The 14,967-nt window shown below is 39.2% G+C and overlaps 1 protein-coding gene and 1 long non-coding RNA gene across 4 annotated transcripts in view; one reads left to right on the plus strand and one right to left on the minus strand.

The window, feature by feature from the left end:
* LOC118644281 overlaps positions 1–6,585 on the plus strand; it is a 107,918-nt gene extending 101,333 nt beyond the window's left edge. The window contains exons 2-4 of one of the 3 annotated variants that reach the window (XR_004962098.1): positions 3,511–3,635; positions 3,713–3,822; positions 4,844–6,585. This is a non-coding gene — a long non-coding RNA (uncharacterized LOC118644281). Of the gene's footprint in view, positions 1–3,510; positions 4,634–4,843 lie in introns of those variants that run through there. The other 2 variants (XR_004962096.1, XR_004962091.1) reach the window with 2 other exon arrangements.
* Positions 1–14,967, minus strand: part of LOC105835246 (teneurin-a) — a 461,026-nt gene that overhangs the window by 281,013 nt on the left and 165,046 nt on the right. The window contains 2 exon segments of the mRNA XM_028191729.2: positions 6,614–6,781; positions 7,393–7,596. Of these exon segments, the coding sequence (XP_028047530.1) occupies positions 6,614–6,781; positions 7,393–7,596 (372 nt within the window).

Below are 14,967 nucleotides of genomic sequence, written 5' to 3' on the forward strand. Positions count from 1 at the left end.
AAATGTATGTAATATAATACGTATATATCTCACGAATGTAATGATTATTTAACCATCGTACGGATTAACAAAAGTTTATAACGAATAACATCAAATTGCAGGAAGAACTTGCTGAAATACACATTGACAGAAGTGTGTTTTGTCCTTAGTATTTATTTATTCACAGTTTTGTTACATAGTTAATGCTTACAGCGCGGTTAAACGTATCTCCCGTGCTAATTCTTCATGTTACGATGACGAGTACGTTTATTTAGCGTGTGCGTTTCATAGCTTTGTGGTAGCAAATTACCGTAACGTTATCGGGTTTCGCGCGTTTGCCAATTCAATAACGTGCTCCTCGACTGGGCCACATTAGACTACGGCGGTCTAATGTAATATCAATCGTCTTTCTGGCGATGCGGCGCACACGGGGTTAACGCGGGTAAGCCCTGACCGTTGGGAGCCATTTGCTAATAGATGCCGCGACATGCCTCCATTAGACCGCAGGGACATTCTGGCAAGCAATATCCCATCGCAGATTCAGACTCAAATTACTGCTTACGAGATCCTGGTAATTATACGCGGTATCTTGCAGCATCTTATATAACGCTTGTCATCATCGACACTCTCCTTAAGTCGCGCGTCAAAAAATTACTGCCAGGAAATCTACCGATAATTACACTGAGCGTAAAATTTATTCTTATCTAAGAGGTTTAAGGGTTAACAAGCCATTTTGACTGTTAAATACGATTTTGACCATACAATGTTTCTATTACGTCAGGTAACTTTTGAAAAATCTATGGAAATTATTAAAAATTGCAATTGTGTATTTTTTACACACCTTGTGTAGAATATCCAATTATTATTCATAGTGTGTAGAAATGGGATTAATAAGTATATTGGGATATGTTTAAGGTTGCTATCCGTCCTTTTTTCCCCGGACACTGTCCTTTTTTTTAGGGCATTTGGGGTCATCCAGGGTTTTAAATATTTTAATTATTTATTTCCTTTACCGTGCTTTTCCCAATAGCACGACCACTCATTGAATGGCTGAGTAACAATTAAATATAATAAAATTAAAATAATTAATGGAATTACATCAACTGGTTTAATTTTTAATTTCAAATTTGTAGCTAATTTTTATCATGCAATTTACAGTCAATTTAAAAGTGAATAATTTGAATCATTTAAATCGATAAGAAACATCCAAATATATTTGTATGTAGATCTGAGAATTGTTAAAGATATAATAATTTTTCGTAAAATCACAGAAATAAAAATTGTAGACATTTTAGGGATTTATACATTTTATTCATTTATATAAAATATTTAAAAAGTAAATAAATATTTTAAATGAAAGAATAAAATGTTTGAAATAAATATTTAAAAATAAATATATTTAAAATAAATAAGTAATTTAAATAAACATTAATTAAGTAAATTAACTGATATTTACAGAAATTGTTAGAGTAGGAAGTAATTAATACTTTACAGTAAAAATGTCGAATTTATTTTTTTCTTTGCCTCTTTCTTTTTTATTTTTTCAGGATTAAATGTTATATAAATTAATATACGAAAAGAATTATTAAATTTAGCCAGTTTTTTAAATATATGGACGTATACAATAATAAATGAATAAATAAATAAATATTTTTCTTCTGTCTCATTTCTGATAAAACATTCTTGAATTCCACATTGCACATCAATGTGTGCTAACGAAATTAAATAATATAAAGAGATAAGGCTACGGTGACTATATGTCCTTTATGTCAAGTAATTATCCTCCAGATTTATATATTTTTTAAAACTTAATTTTATCCTTTATTTTAAAAATAGTATCGTAAATTCTTTTCTGAAAATTAGCGTTCCAATATCTAATGAGCAAATTTTTATGAAAACAAATTTAATTTTATGCAATATAATTTGTCTTTCGTCAATTGTGCTTCTTAATTTTTTTAAATTAAAATTATTTAAATTAAATCTGTATATGTTTCATTGTTTATTATTTTGGACCGATTTTATGTTTAAACCAGGAGTTGGCTTCTTTTTAATACAGACGAACCAATAATACAGTTTCAAATAATTAGAAAATTATGCGGTGTATATAGTTCTGATATATTGCGAAAAATTTTTAGATTAAAACGTCAAGCCCCGCCATGTATACAGTTAATCTCTTCTCCGAAGCAGAGCTCATGTTTTTATGTGACATTTGGTACACGTCAGGCACGTGCCGAAGCGCTAAAGTTTTTTCTTTTTCACGAATTTTCTCTTCCGACTCTCAAGGCCAATCGGCTACTTGCCCCCCTCCCCCCCCCCCCCACGGTTTGCTAGGCGACTCAGTACCCTCGCGAACACGTAAGCGGGAGGTCACGTCGTTTACGCTTCGCGATCGCGTTTTTCTATTCGGTAAGAATAGTCTCTTTAGTGCCGCGAGGTGATATCTCGTCGTGTTCCTCGCGTCCCTCGCGTCCTCTCGTCGGTCGAGAGTGAATTTCCCCGTGGAAGGCATCGCCGGGGATGCCGGTGTCCGGTGTACGCTACGAAGAGTGTCGCGTCACCGCCATTGTCTCGTCTTTTTGTTGTCGCGAATCGAGATTTCGTCGCGTTCCTCGCGTCCTCTCGTCGGTCGAGAGCAAGTTTCCCTGTGAAAAGCATCGCCAGGATGTCGAGCCGAGTCGACGACATAAATCGACAGGTAAAGTGGTCGCGGCCCTCATGCCCCTCTCCCCTCCCGTCTGTAGGGAAATTGGAGCAAAAATCGCGTGAAATTTTCGTCGCGTCGTGTGCAACGTGACGGCCATGTTGTGACGTAATTAGTGCACAACGGGCGTACTTCAGGCTGTACTTGACCGTCGCCCGCGTTCGCGTCGTGTCGCGATCAGTCTCCGTTCGACACACAGTTATCTTTCCGCATCACGCGTTTCTTGGCGATTTGCGAGTTTGCGATCACCGTGAATCGCTCGCAAACGCCGTCGGGACACACAAGTGGTTCGTCGACGGGAGTGTCGTCGCGGAACGCTCAATGTCCGGAGTACGCGACGAAGAGTTGCTGCCAGTGTTTCGTCATTTTAGTGCCGCGAGGTAAGATCATCGCGTTCCTCGCGTCCTCTCGTCGTTCGAGAGCGGCGAGTTTCCCCGCGGAAGGCATCGCCGGGGATGTCGAACCGAGTCCACGACATGTAAGTCGTACAAAGTGATCGCATTCCTCGCGCCCTTTTCCCCTCTCTCCTCCCGTCTGTGCAAAATTGGCGCTCTTCTGAGTTTTTCGTCGCGTCGTGTCGCGGTCCGTCCCCTTCTCCGCTTGATCTCGTCGCGTTTCTCGCATCCTTTCCTCGGTCGAAAGCAAATTTCCTCGCGGAAGGCGTCGTCGAGCCGGGCCAATACCATTAATCGGCGTGCAAAGTGGTCGCGTCTCTCGCGTCGTTAGCATTTCTGATCGCGTCGCGAGTGTGTCTGCGAACACATTTATTTATCATTTTCTTAAATATTCTTAAGTATTTCTTATTTTAATATCAAATTATATTATTTCAGTACTGTTGACCATAGACGAGACCAGGAAAAAAAAAACAATATAAGTAACGGCAAACAATATAAGATGAAAAGAGTTTTGAAGATAATAGAAATTTTATTAGAAGCAGCGTTTATCGAAAATGAATGTAAGTTAAATATTTCTTTCGTAAGTAAAAATATCTATTAAAGAATTGTATAATATATAAAATAATGTTTTTATTAGGAGCATTAACGAGGATTTACCACCTTCATTAACAAATGGCATGACAATTTATCCAGTTCAGGACATATATACGAGAGGTATTGCTACTACCGTTTTTAAAATACTTCTTGGTGAGTTGCTTCCATCTTATTAATAAATTGCTCGTTCATAGAGTTCGATGCACAAAAAAAGCTCAATTTGCAATAGGCTGAGTGCTATCGGACTCTATGGATTTGAAAATATAATTAGTTTCAATAAATAATACAAATACTGTTATCATTTACTCGAAACAATTTTTCTAAATTACATTACACGTTATAGATATCTATATTAGCTATAATATTTCCATTGTGAAAGTATTTATATTATTTTTATATTATTTGCATAGTTTACTATTACGTAAACCGATTGCTTTTCATTAGCTTTTTTTGTAATAAAAAGCACATATTTTGAAAGTGTTTAAAATTGGTCTGGGAAGATTATGTGCGTCCAGAGTTATAAATATTTTCATTATTTTTTTTACCGTGCTTTTTCCAGTGGCACGACACTTATTGAGCGGCTTTTATAATATTTATTATGTGTAATTAATGTATTGTCGTATTTGTCCAGGGTTTTTAACCTGTAAGTTTTAGTTTAAAAAATTTTAATATGTCAACCCTAGATGTTACAAACTTTCGTAACATTTCAAACGAAAGATCTACTGGTATATAAAGTAAAAAATAGATCAAACAAATATAGTTTTAAGATTGTACTTAATTTTACTTACGCTTTATCTAATCGCTTTATCTTTATTTAATTTATGAATCTATTCAGAGGCACAATTCTAAAGAGAAATTTTCACAGAAGACAAATCTATCTTCAAATTCTAAAATTTTTAAACGTCTAATTTCTCTAATACGAACAATTTAATTTAAAACTTGTTGAAATCTTGTCCGTCTTATATATAATAAATCCATTATTAGAAAATGTTTTAAGACAAAAGAAAAGTCGAGTTTTTTTAAATCAGTGTTAACATTGATTTTTTAACATTGATAATTTTAATGTGACACATTTAATATAAAGCATGGATATTAATATAAATTTTTAAGCTTATAGTAAAAGGAGGATGGAAAATTTTCTATTTTTATAATGTAATTTTATACTATCTTTCAGGATTTATTTTATCTTTGTATTGCGAATATAATATACATTCGCGCTTATGAGATATACCTAGAATGCATGTTCATAAACGTCGTAAATGAACGAGGTTCACGAGCTTAATTCACGTCGCTAATTTTCACGAAACCTACGTGTAATGTGATCGCACTCGAGCGGGCAGGAGCAATGCGGCCTTCGAAATTCCGGAGGTAACCGTCCACGAAGATGCGGTGGAGCTCTCGCTCCTTACCGCACGCCAGCTTTCCACCCGACTATCCCTCGCCCTTTCATCCACGCTCTCTTGCTGTCTCGCGATATCGGTAGACTAATTGGCAGCCAGCTTCCCTCGAACCCGACGTGGCCGCCGCCACCGCCGTATCGACGTCGCGTCGACACGAAATGAGATCCGACGAAATTTCGTTTAAAACTTAGCCGACGAGCGGCTTACGCTCGTCGACCGCGGCCGCCGGTTCAAAGCCGCAAAGCTACTTTCTCTTATCTCCCGGTGTGGTTGCTGCTCGAAAGCTGCGTTACACAGCGAGATAGTGCGTGTGCCAAGATAGCGCGCGGCCTAGCCAACGACAAGAGATCTAAATACTGTTGACGTTTTGAAACAATATAGTCAGCCGGGTCACGCTAACTTTGACGATGGTCTGTACTCTAACTAGCCGAGCCCAGGCGCCAACTGCTAACTCCGTTAGCCCGGAGCAGCTCGAGCCTTTCTCTTTCCCTCTCGCACTTGCGCTGTGCTATTGCCTCTGCCATTGCAGCTACTTACTTGGTGTTGCCGCTGGTACATTATTGCATCAGACAACAATGAACCTAACTGCCAAAATAGAAGGTCCCTTGGTTATTTAATGAGCCGACGTATAATGTAGTTTGTCGATTACAGCATTGTTCGCTAGATGATAACGCGTGGCTTCGAAACGTTTGCCTTTGCTAAGATCTTTCGCCTTTGGCCGTTTCACAAAGTTTCGTGCTATTCCGTGCATCGATGGAAAATACAGGTTGCAATGAGATGTTTGTAATGAGGACATTTGTATAATTGATATTAGGTACATACGTTGTTTAACATACGTTGTAAGACAAAATTAACATATAACACTGTAAAGAAACACGTCTAAAGTTATTACTGAAATAATTGTTAATGAAAATTTGTTAAGAGTTATATCTTATATAAAATTCATGAGAAATTGAGATTGAAAGTGTTCCGCTTGTAACTCTTTCATATTCTAAATCAGTAATCCGAATAATTGAGAAATACATACGTACACATTTAAGTTTTAGATGATACAAAAAAATTATTTATCACATTTAATACATGCCTAGTTCCGTATGCGATTTTCTTTTTTCGCTCGCGTTTCTGGATGACTATTAACATTAAGCTTTTAACGAGGAACACGTTTACGCGAAACCCGATTTAACTTCGGCCAGGGGTTCGATACCAGCCGGTAACTCGGTTAGTCCGGTAATCGCATTTGAGGCATGGATCGTTAACTTATCGCACCGCGGCAAATTTTACGTCGTGATTTAAAGGACCGATCCGCTCAGGGCAATCGACGAGGATTTATCCCGATCCGTCAAGCTGGATGAAATTCTTTGTTGAAATCTAACAGTAGAAATTTTATTCTTTCGCTTAAGATATTCGTTGTGATTGAATAATATTATAGTAGTTGTCTGAAGCGACAGCATGCGATATGATGCGGTAATCATGCGTGTGAAATAATAATCGCGCGTGATGACATATGTATGAAAAAGAAAAAACGGCAGTATACTCTTTCTCACCATTGGTGAGATGCATGCGAGTGTGTTCATCGGGGAAGACGGTTTCAGAACGATCGCTCGCGGTGGAGCTACTGCTCAAGGCGCTTGCGTGACCTCGGCGTGTTCTTCGACCTAAGGTACCGCCGCCGGAAGTCGTCTTTTTTGTGGACGCCGCGTAAACGGTCTCACCTGCAATGAAGAAGATACGAATATTTTTGAGCGGTCTGATAAAAAAAAGTTCTTTCCTTTGGAAAGCGTCGAGTTTGCTAACGAATGAGAGTCGCTTAAATTCAATTCTTCCATTAGCACGTGAACAAAGAAAATATTCGAGTCTTTTAATCCTTCCCGAATTACTTTTCAAGAAGCGAAATTATTAAAATAAAGTACCTTTTTTTTCACGTTAACTTTTAATCTTTAATAAACAACTTTTATGGGTCGGAATAATTTTAATTTCAGTGACACCTTTTTTAACGTAAAACCATATGCACTGCAAGGTGATAACTAGAGGTATAAAGTATCTGAGAGCTGAATTCAAGTACGAAGTGTCATATTAGAACGAAAGGGTTGAAACCGAGGTTGAAACTGCCTGGCATAATGTCACATTGCTTATCACTTTAAATTGCCCAACTACCAGGATTTCTCGTCTTGCGTCCATCTACTGGAATGAGCTCGTCTTGCACGCGTCACGGTCGTACAACGTAGTATAAAATTGCGTTTGATGAGATTCATCTTACGGGCGAGCCCGTAAGTATCATCTTGCGTGCAAGCCAATCCGTTTGCCGTTCTAATTAACTCCCTACCATTGCCGTTGCGAGATCTCTCGGAAGATATGCTGCCGTTATAATGATGCCGGCGAGAGTTTGTGCTTTCGAGGGGAAACGGAGAAGCTTGCCGATGATTCGGTGTCAAGGTTGGGGGCGGCGTAGGAAATGGCGTTGTAGGGTTGTCCGTAGTTGCTGCGCCTTCCGTGTCGGATCCCGTACGGTACGATCTGTCTCCCGCATCTGCACAAATTAATCACACGTTTAATGACATTTATTTCATTTTTTATCAGTCAGACATCTTTTGTCTTTCAATGAGACATATAACCTCTTAAATTAATTAAAAATTTATTTTTAAATAATAAAAGGAGAGTGATAGAGAAAGAGAGAAGGAAAGAAAGTGTAATTATTTGTTAAGGCTGCGAAATTTAATTCTGCTCTGAATTCACGATGAGCTAAAACAAGTTCTTTGTTCGTAGGTAAACCCATGTTATCTGCGATCTTGCCGCTTGCGGACAACCGCAGACGCACCGCAGCATACACGATCCTACATATAAACGTGTATCGCGTCTTCGCCTATCTTGAGAGTAGTGGGGTCTCTATGATGCAACCATCATTCCATTTTAGAGGTCTCCCGCTGTGATGTTACCAAACTATCTTGCTTCACCTCTATCGCCAGTCGACATTTCCGCCCAGCTCTCTGTCGGATCGGAGCACTTCGTCGCGCGTCGTAGCTCTGATCTGCATTTGCTTAAGTTGACGTATGTCTAAACTCTTAAAGGCGCTTGTCACTAAAGCAGTTCCGAAGGAGCTTGCATTATTCGGCGCGCGATAGCGGAACATAAGGAGCACAGGGTAGAGGGGGGGGGGGACTTTCTGTCGTTAGAAATGTCGATGCGTCGGTGTGCCTTCAAGCGATGTGCGACCGCGTATAGGTACGGTTGTATTTTTAACCATGTACAAGGTGTACTGGGAGTTATTCCTTTGACGAAGACTCGCAGATGTGTATTGAGGTGACGCTAAAGGGATAAAGTGGGGACATAGTTAGCCGAAGAAGGAATCTTTCTTTAACATTCTCACGCGTATTTTTAATGTCAATCTTCCGTCAATGTTAATAAAACGTTAACGTAGAATTATTTTTAGTTTGAATATAAGAACTATCTCCAACGTTTTTCATATTGCAACGTAAAATTTTATATTAATTAAATTAATTTTGTATATGTATATGTGTAAATTTTTTAAAATTAAAAGTATATGTTCCGTCGATATCGCGTTTGGCTTATTAATTGGCAGGTAATTGCCAGTTGCAGGAACGCACGTTCTAATTCACTATTAAACTTTGCTTCGTGGCGGACAAAGAGGCAAAACCATAGTGAGAAAAGGTTGGGATGGGAAATTGGTATGGAAGGGAGGGGACGAAATCGAATCTTGTCGGTAATTAATGAGGAAAGTTTTACAAATAGCCGAAGGCATAGTCACTAAACGCCTTAGCAAGCTCGTGAATCCCATCCACAAGCAGGGTATCTTTACACAAAAGTAAGTTTTTAATTGATAATTATCCTTTTTCATGCGAAAAGGAAGACTAGACTGTTGACTGTTGTTTTACAATACGGTTGTTCTGCTCCTTTCTGTGAGACAAAAGATTACGAGATCGTATGCGATATTGATTAATAATGAAGCGTGACAGCTTGCCAATTGATAAAACGTAAAAAGATATATCAGATTGTGTAATTGATATAACTATCATTGACATTTCGATTTGTAGATGAGCACAAAGAAAACCCAATACGCCAGTGACAATAAAGTAGGCTTTTCTTCTTTTCCTATTATTTCCCGCGCGTTGAAAATAGCGGCGATATTTGGGTCTAGAGGAGCGCCAACGAGGTGCTAATTACGTTCTCGCGCAGAGCGTTACGTTCCAAACGTTGTTTGCATCGAAATGGACGCGCTTGTCGAAAGCGACGCGCGGCGCTGCGGACTGACAAATCAGTTTTTCAAATCGGTCGGGAATTCCACGGGCATGAGCGTGGAACAAGCTCGAGGCGAGCTCCGGGTTACCTCGGGACATCAAAGATTCGAAGTGCTCTCTCTGCCGTCTCTGCCTCTTTCCCGTTCGATGCCGACGGTGCGAGTGCACTCGCGATATAAAGAGAGATACAGCCAAGATGGGCACCCCGATAGTCGAGACGTCTGAGAGTGAGTAGCCGAGGGCCGGGGCAGTGGCGCTGATATTGCTCGCATTAAACTTTCATATTCAATCTTGCCACCCACCGTTGGGGCACCCTCCGCGCGGTCCCCGACCCTCATCCCGTCTCTACGCCGTACGGGAGAGCGAGCCCGGCATCAACCCCACATGTAATTGTGTTATGCCCTCTTCACCCTCCCCCTCTCCCGCTCACTCTTCACTAACCCCCCGTCTCTTCCTCCTCCGATCTTTCCTCTTCTACCCATTTCCCTTCGGCGCGACCTCGGTCACCCTCCCGCTCGTGCGGTTCCGCTACGCCCTCGTGGCGCGCGCTCCTCCTTTCTATATTGGATTTTCTAATCCGTATGGATTCGAAAACGTTGCCGTGATGTTTAAGAGGATAGAAAGGTTCTTCGTTTCTTTATCGGTCGCTTGCCACGTCGCAAGCTTTCGGACCAGCGCGACAAATGTCTGTGATTACGAGACACTATTTTGCTTCATTTCTCGTTCATTGTGTCGCGGCGCTGGCAAGCATTGAAACGATACCACGTGTTTATTGCAAAAGTAAAAACCGATATTCCGTTTCCTTTCCGCCATTAAGAATCGACAAATGCGTTCCAAGCTGTTCAAACATGAATATATATGTAATAATAATATTATTTCAATCTTCATTCAGGCTTCTATTTACGCAAGTTTTATCCTAAATTACAGAATTACAGTCTTCATGAAATCAAATCAATATCAGTTGGTAATAATATTAGCTAACAGTTATTATTACACTGTTATAATATTGGAACAGAAGTTTGATGCTCTGAATTCGTCGATGGACTCGGGCAGCGATGTACGCATCGACCGTATCGATCGCGAAAGCGTTAACCACGTAACAACATCTCGCCGGCATGTCGACGTAGCAAAACGAACAGTCGGCGCTTATCTTTAATCGACCGTTAATCATCGGCGCCGATCGCGTGCTCACCGGTGTCCCCTTTCGACACTCCCGGCAGTCGTGCGAGTGCACGAGCTAGCCGGACGATTTATCTCGCAAAGCACACGGGGCCGCCACCACCGTCACCGCCGTCCCCTCCGACACTCGCCACGCTCGGAATTTACAGTCGTGTCTCGTCCTGTCCGGTGGCATTTCTTCACCCCGGCAACGGTTCCTTCCGTGGCGACTAAACGCGCGGCGGGTGGACACCACCACCACCACCACCACCACTACTACCACCGGCGGCCCTAGCGCGACAAGGAGAACCGTGGCATGTCGTGTGCACACGATGCATTTTGTTTGTAGGGGATTGTTGCCATGGCAGCGAACTGCGAACATCGAATGCACTTCGCCCTGGCACGGCGCAGCGCGGAGCGGTAGCACCGACACGGCTCGTAGACCCGAGCGAGCTTGCGGAAGAGTTAGCCCCTGGCTGCTTTCGCAAGCGCTCCGCGCAACGGCCCGTGTACACCTGGACACGGTAGACGACGCAACTTCGCCCGGAGCGCGTTAATTTTCTTCAAAATTTCGCTCGTGAACGACGCTGCGTTGCGGTCCGTAGTTAACACGCGCTTTTCCAAAGCGTTCCCCTCTAATGATTTCGCATTCCATAAAATACAGGATATCCGCGAGGTACTGTATTTCATGAAACACCGTTGTTGCATGAAATATATCCGCGGGATCAAAATTGCGGGAAAAATAATTCTACAGACATAAAAAAAAAATTAATAATCACTGATTATTATTGATATTTTATTTTCGCGGCCAATTTCAGTCATTACGGAATTGTATGGCTCGAATATGAAAACGTACAAGGTAGTCGCAATATGCAGTCTCGTAAGCGTACTTTGCAAGAATGCAACAGATGTTTGTGACAACTGCAAATAACGTTGACACAAATATTGAATATCATTTCAATATACAACAGCGTTGCAGTTTTGCTCTTGTGTTTCGAATTCAAGTATTCTCCAATGACGAATGAATATTTGAGTTGAACGTGGAAATTCTTTTCGATTCCTGATTATAATTTAGGCTCCTTTTACCGAACTTTTCAAACGCGCATGGAAAGCGTAACCCTTGCGAAAAGTGTACACGTGTCAAAGAAGGAAAGGAAAAAAGAAACAATAAGGGATGCAAGACGCGTTTTTCGAGCAGCTGTCGTACGCACAAGGAACAATGGGATACCTACGTCGCGGCTCATATCGAAAACCAATTTCCGAGATGTCAACGAAACGAAATCGGGTGCTAAGAGGGAGTTCGCCGCGACGTTTTTCTAGTAACTGCCAGAGGTTGGAGATCACTTTGAGCGGGAGGGTTTGGCAAGATCGAGGAGTAGCTGTACCTTCAACAGGTGCAAAGTGTCTCCGTTGAAAGGGCCACTCTCCGACTGCCTTCATACTTCCAAGCTTCTCGCTCTACGCCTCTTCCTTCCGCTTCTTAAGCTGCAAGCTCTTTGATAGAAAGCCTAAAGCGCCCGCGTGCCCGTCGAGGTGGAACAAGACGAGACGTACATACAATTACGACAGCTCATAATAAGCTGATGCTCCGTTTGAGAAAATAACGATGTTCGCTAATGAGACATACCCGTTGCGCTTTGCATCCTGACTATAACAGCATATCCTTTCATCGCGAAATATTTCGAGTTTTCATTAATGCGAACAATTTTCCGTTACAACAAAAGCGCGAGATACACACTAGTGATGAAATACAACGTGATAGAAATTGTCGTAATGATATTACTTATCTTGTGCGCGTTCGACGCCGTGTGCACGTTTCGCATCGATCACGTTGTTACGTAATATCGTTATTACAACGTATTTGCAATTTAAAGAATATCTAGTATTAAAGATTATTGCTATCTACCAGAGCTAGGCTATTAAAATTTCCAGTGTTACATAACATATGTAATACAGTTAACACAATGATATTTTATAAAAAGGTATGTTTTATCGTGGTTGCAATTTCGACGGACGCTTGCAGTGCAACATGATATACACAGTGTTAGCACATAAAATTTAATACGTTATTTTAGATTTACGCGATTAAAAAAAATTAAACATTCAGTCAGAAATACAACCGCTGTCACCAGTAACATTGTTAGTGCAGTGGAAAAAGAGATGGAACATTGGAAAAATTGCAATCATTGAAAATTTACAAATATAAAATTCTTGATATGAAAATTCTAAGTTGATCTATAATAAATGATTGAAATTTACAAAAATTTAAATTATCTAAGGTATTAGCTTACGATATCTATTAAAATTTCTATAAATGACTTTAGAAAATACAAAAAGTATAGAAAGAAAATATACAAAATACAAAAATACAATTATGAGGAAAATAGTGTATAATACAACTTTTATGTAGAACAACGTTGTTCCGATGAAGAAAAATAGAGGCAGTAGTTGATTCTGCACATTATCAAAGAAAAGTCCATACATGTTACGTGAACGTTGGCAAAGGAAAAATTCAGTATATTTGTCTAAGAGCCTGAGGCAATCGAAAAGTGTGCAATTTTTTGAATCTCCAGCGAAAAAATACGTATGATTATGTTAATGCATTTGGTATCCTATTTTTGAATATTTTACGCGTATTTCTATTTTGTTACTAACCATTGAATATTTTATAGAAAATACACTTGTTATTTTTTTTTCTAATTAACATGTAACGTGTAAATCAGTAATTGAATACATTCAATAATTAATTACGCGAAAATTATATTCAATTTTGACAAAAATTACATCCTAGTTAGTGATCTGAAATTAAACTGAGTTCAGTAATTTATTAAATTTGAGAGAGAGAAGGAGAAAGAGAGAGGGGGTAGCAGGGAGGACGTGTGTGTATGTGTAAATTATATTTCAATTAGATTAAATTAGTAAAATAATTTATAATAATTCAATTGTCAGTGATTAACATTAACAGACAAATAACAAATATCTATTATGGATACAAAATTTTTCTCTCAATCACTTGTGAAAGAACGCCGTGAAGTTTAATATCGCCTGCCTTGTTTCTCTCGTTACTCTTATAAAAAACAGAATTACAGTCGACGACGAGGGTTCGAAGTTCAATGTTCGCTACAGTATTCCCATCTACTTAATGTTTTGTTTTTCTCGTGCGACCGGTTACTACCGTTGAGTCCCCCTTCGACAGTAATGAATAGTACATCCGTTATATATTTTATGAACGGCATGAGAACTTTTCTCATCATCCTTGAAACTAGGAATTACATATCGATATCTTCCGTTATTGACGACGTTGGCGCGGAATAGCATACCATCGATATATAGAAGATCCCCTAGCTTCAAACTTTTCATCAGTTTCCTTCTGCGCTCTTTCCTCATTCCTTCTTTTCTACCGGCATTTCACAGAAAACAAAGTAGTTTGCTTTAACGTAAACAAGAATTAAAGTGAGCATGGTCTATAATGATCAAATAATAACAAATAAATATTTTTTTATACAGAAGCTACTTGATAAGCGTTTGTTGAGATATTACAGACATTGTACAATATTAACAGTAATTATGCATCTCTCTCAGCAGAGTGTATAAACACATGAATATATTTAATGTTTTTTGTTAAAGTTTAATTAATTATAAATTAATTAAAGTTACCAAATTAGTTCAAATGTAATTGTGAATCTATGTAAGTTGCGGTATTTTTAATCTTTTTTTTTTTTTAATGGCTTGTTTGATTTGTTTGATCAATTTGTAAGAATATGTGTGTGTGTGTGTTTACACGCGCGCGCGCACACGCACGCACAGATACGCAGTAACTAATTTTAAATCTAAATTTATACATTTAAATAATGGTAATTTATACCGTCAAATAAATAGAATAACGTAGAGAGAATAATTTTCTAATTATAATACGATATTAATAAATGTTAAAAGATTATTTTAAAAAATGGTAGAAATTTGCATTTATATTGGTTTACATACGCATTTAATGCGTATGTAATATAATTTCATTTTCAGATAATCTCAACTTCTCTGACACCAAGTAATGTGTCAAATAGATTAGAAAATCTAAGCCTCGAGCACTACGCTGCGGAAGCGCTGAGCTCAGAACGTATTTTACCGGGTTATCGTTAGCGGCGAAACAACGGCGCGATAGTGAGATGCGCATTGTTAAAGAGCGACCGCGGTAAATTCATTATGACCCCAACTACTTGCGGTCTACCGCTTTTTGCTGCAAAGTCTAGCTTAATGTTTTGCTTTGACATTTCGTTATGTAAAATTTACTGAAATTTTCTAGGAACGTTGCACGGGGTTTATTATGCCATGGTAATAATAGTTATTTTAATCTCTGTCTTGAAATCAGCCAATGTTAGCCCGCAATAAGAAGAAGGAAGAAACTGTTGAAAGTTACTGTTTACAAGTTACAGAATGTACAGAATAAACTGTTTTCTAAATTTAGCTGATATCCTATGTGAAACGTTAAA

Source organism: Monomorium pharaonis, chromosome 1 (genome assembly GCF_013373865.1).
Source record: "Monomorium pharaonis isolate MP-MQ-018 chromosome 1, ASM1337386v2, whole genome shotgun sequence".
NCBI classification, from domain to species: Eukaryota; Metazoa; Arthropoda; class Insecta; order Hymenoptera; family Formicidae; genus Monomorium; species Monomorium pharaonis.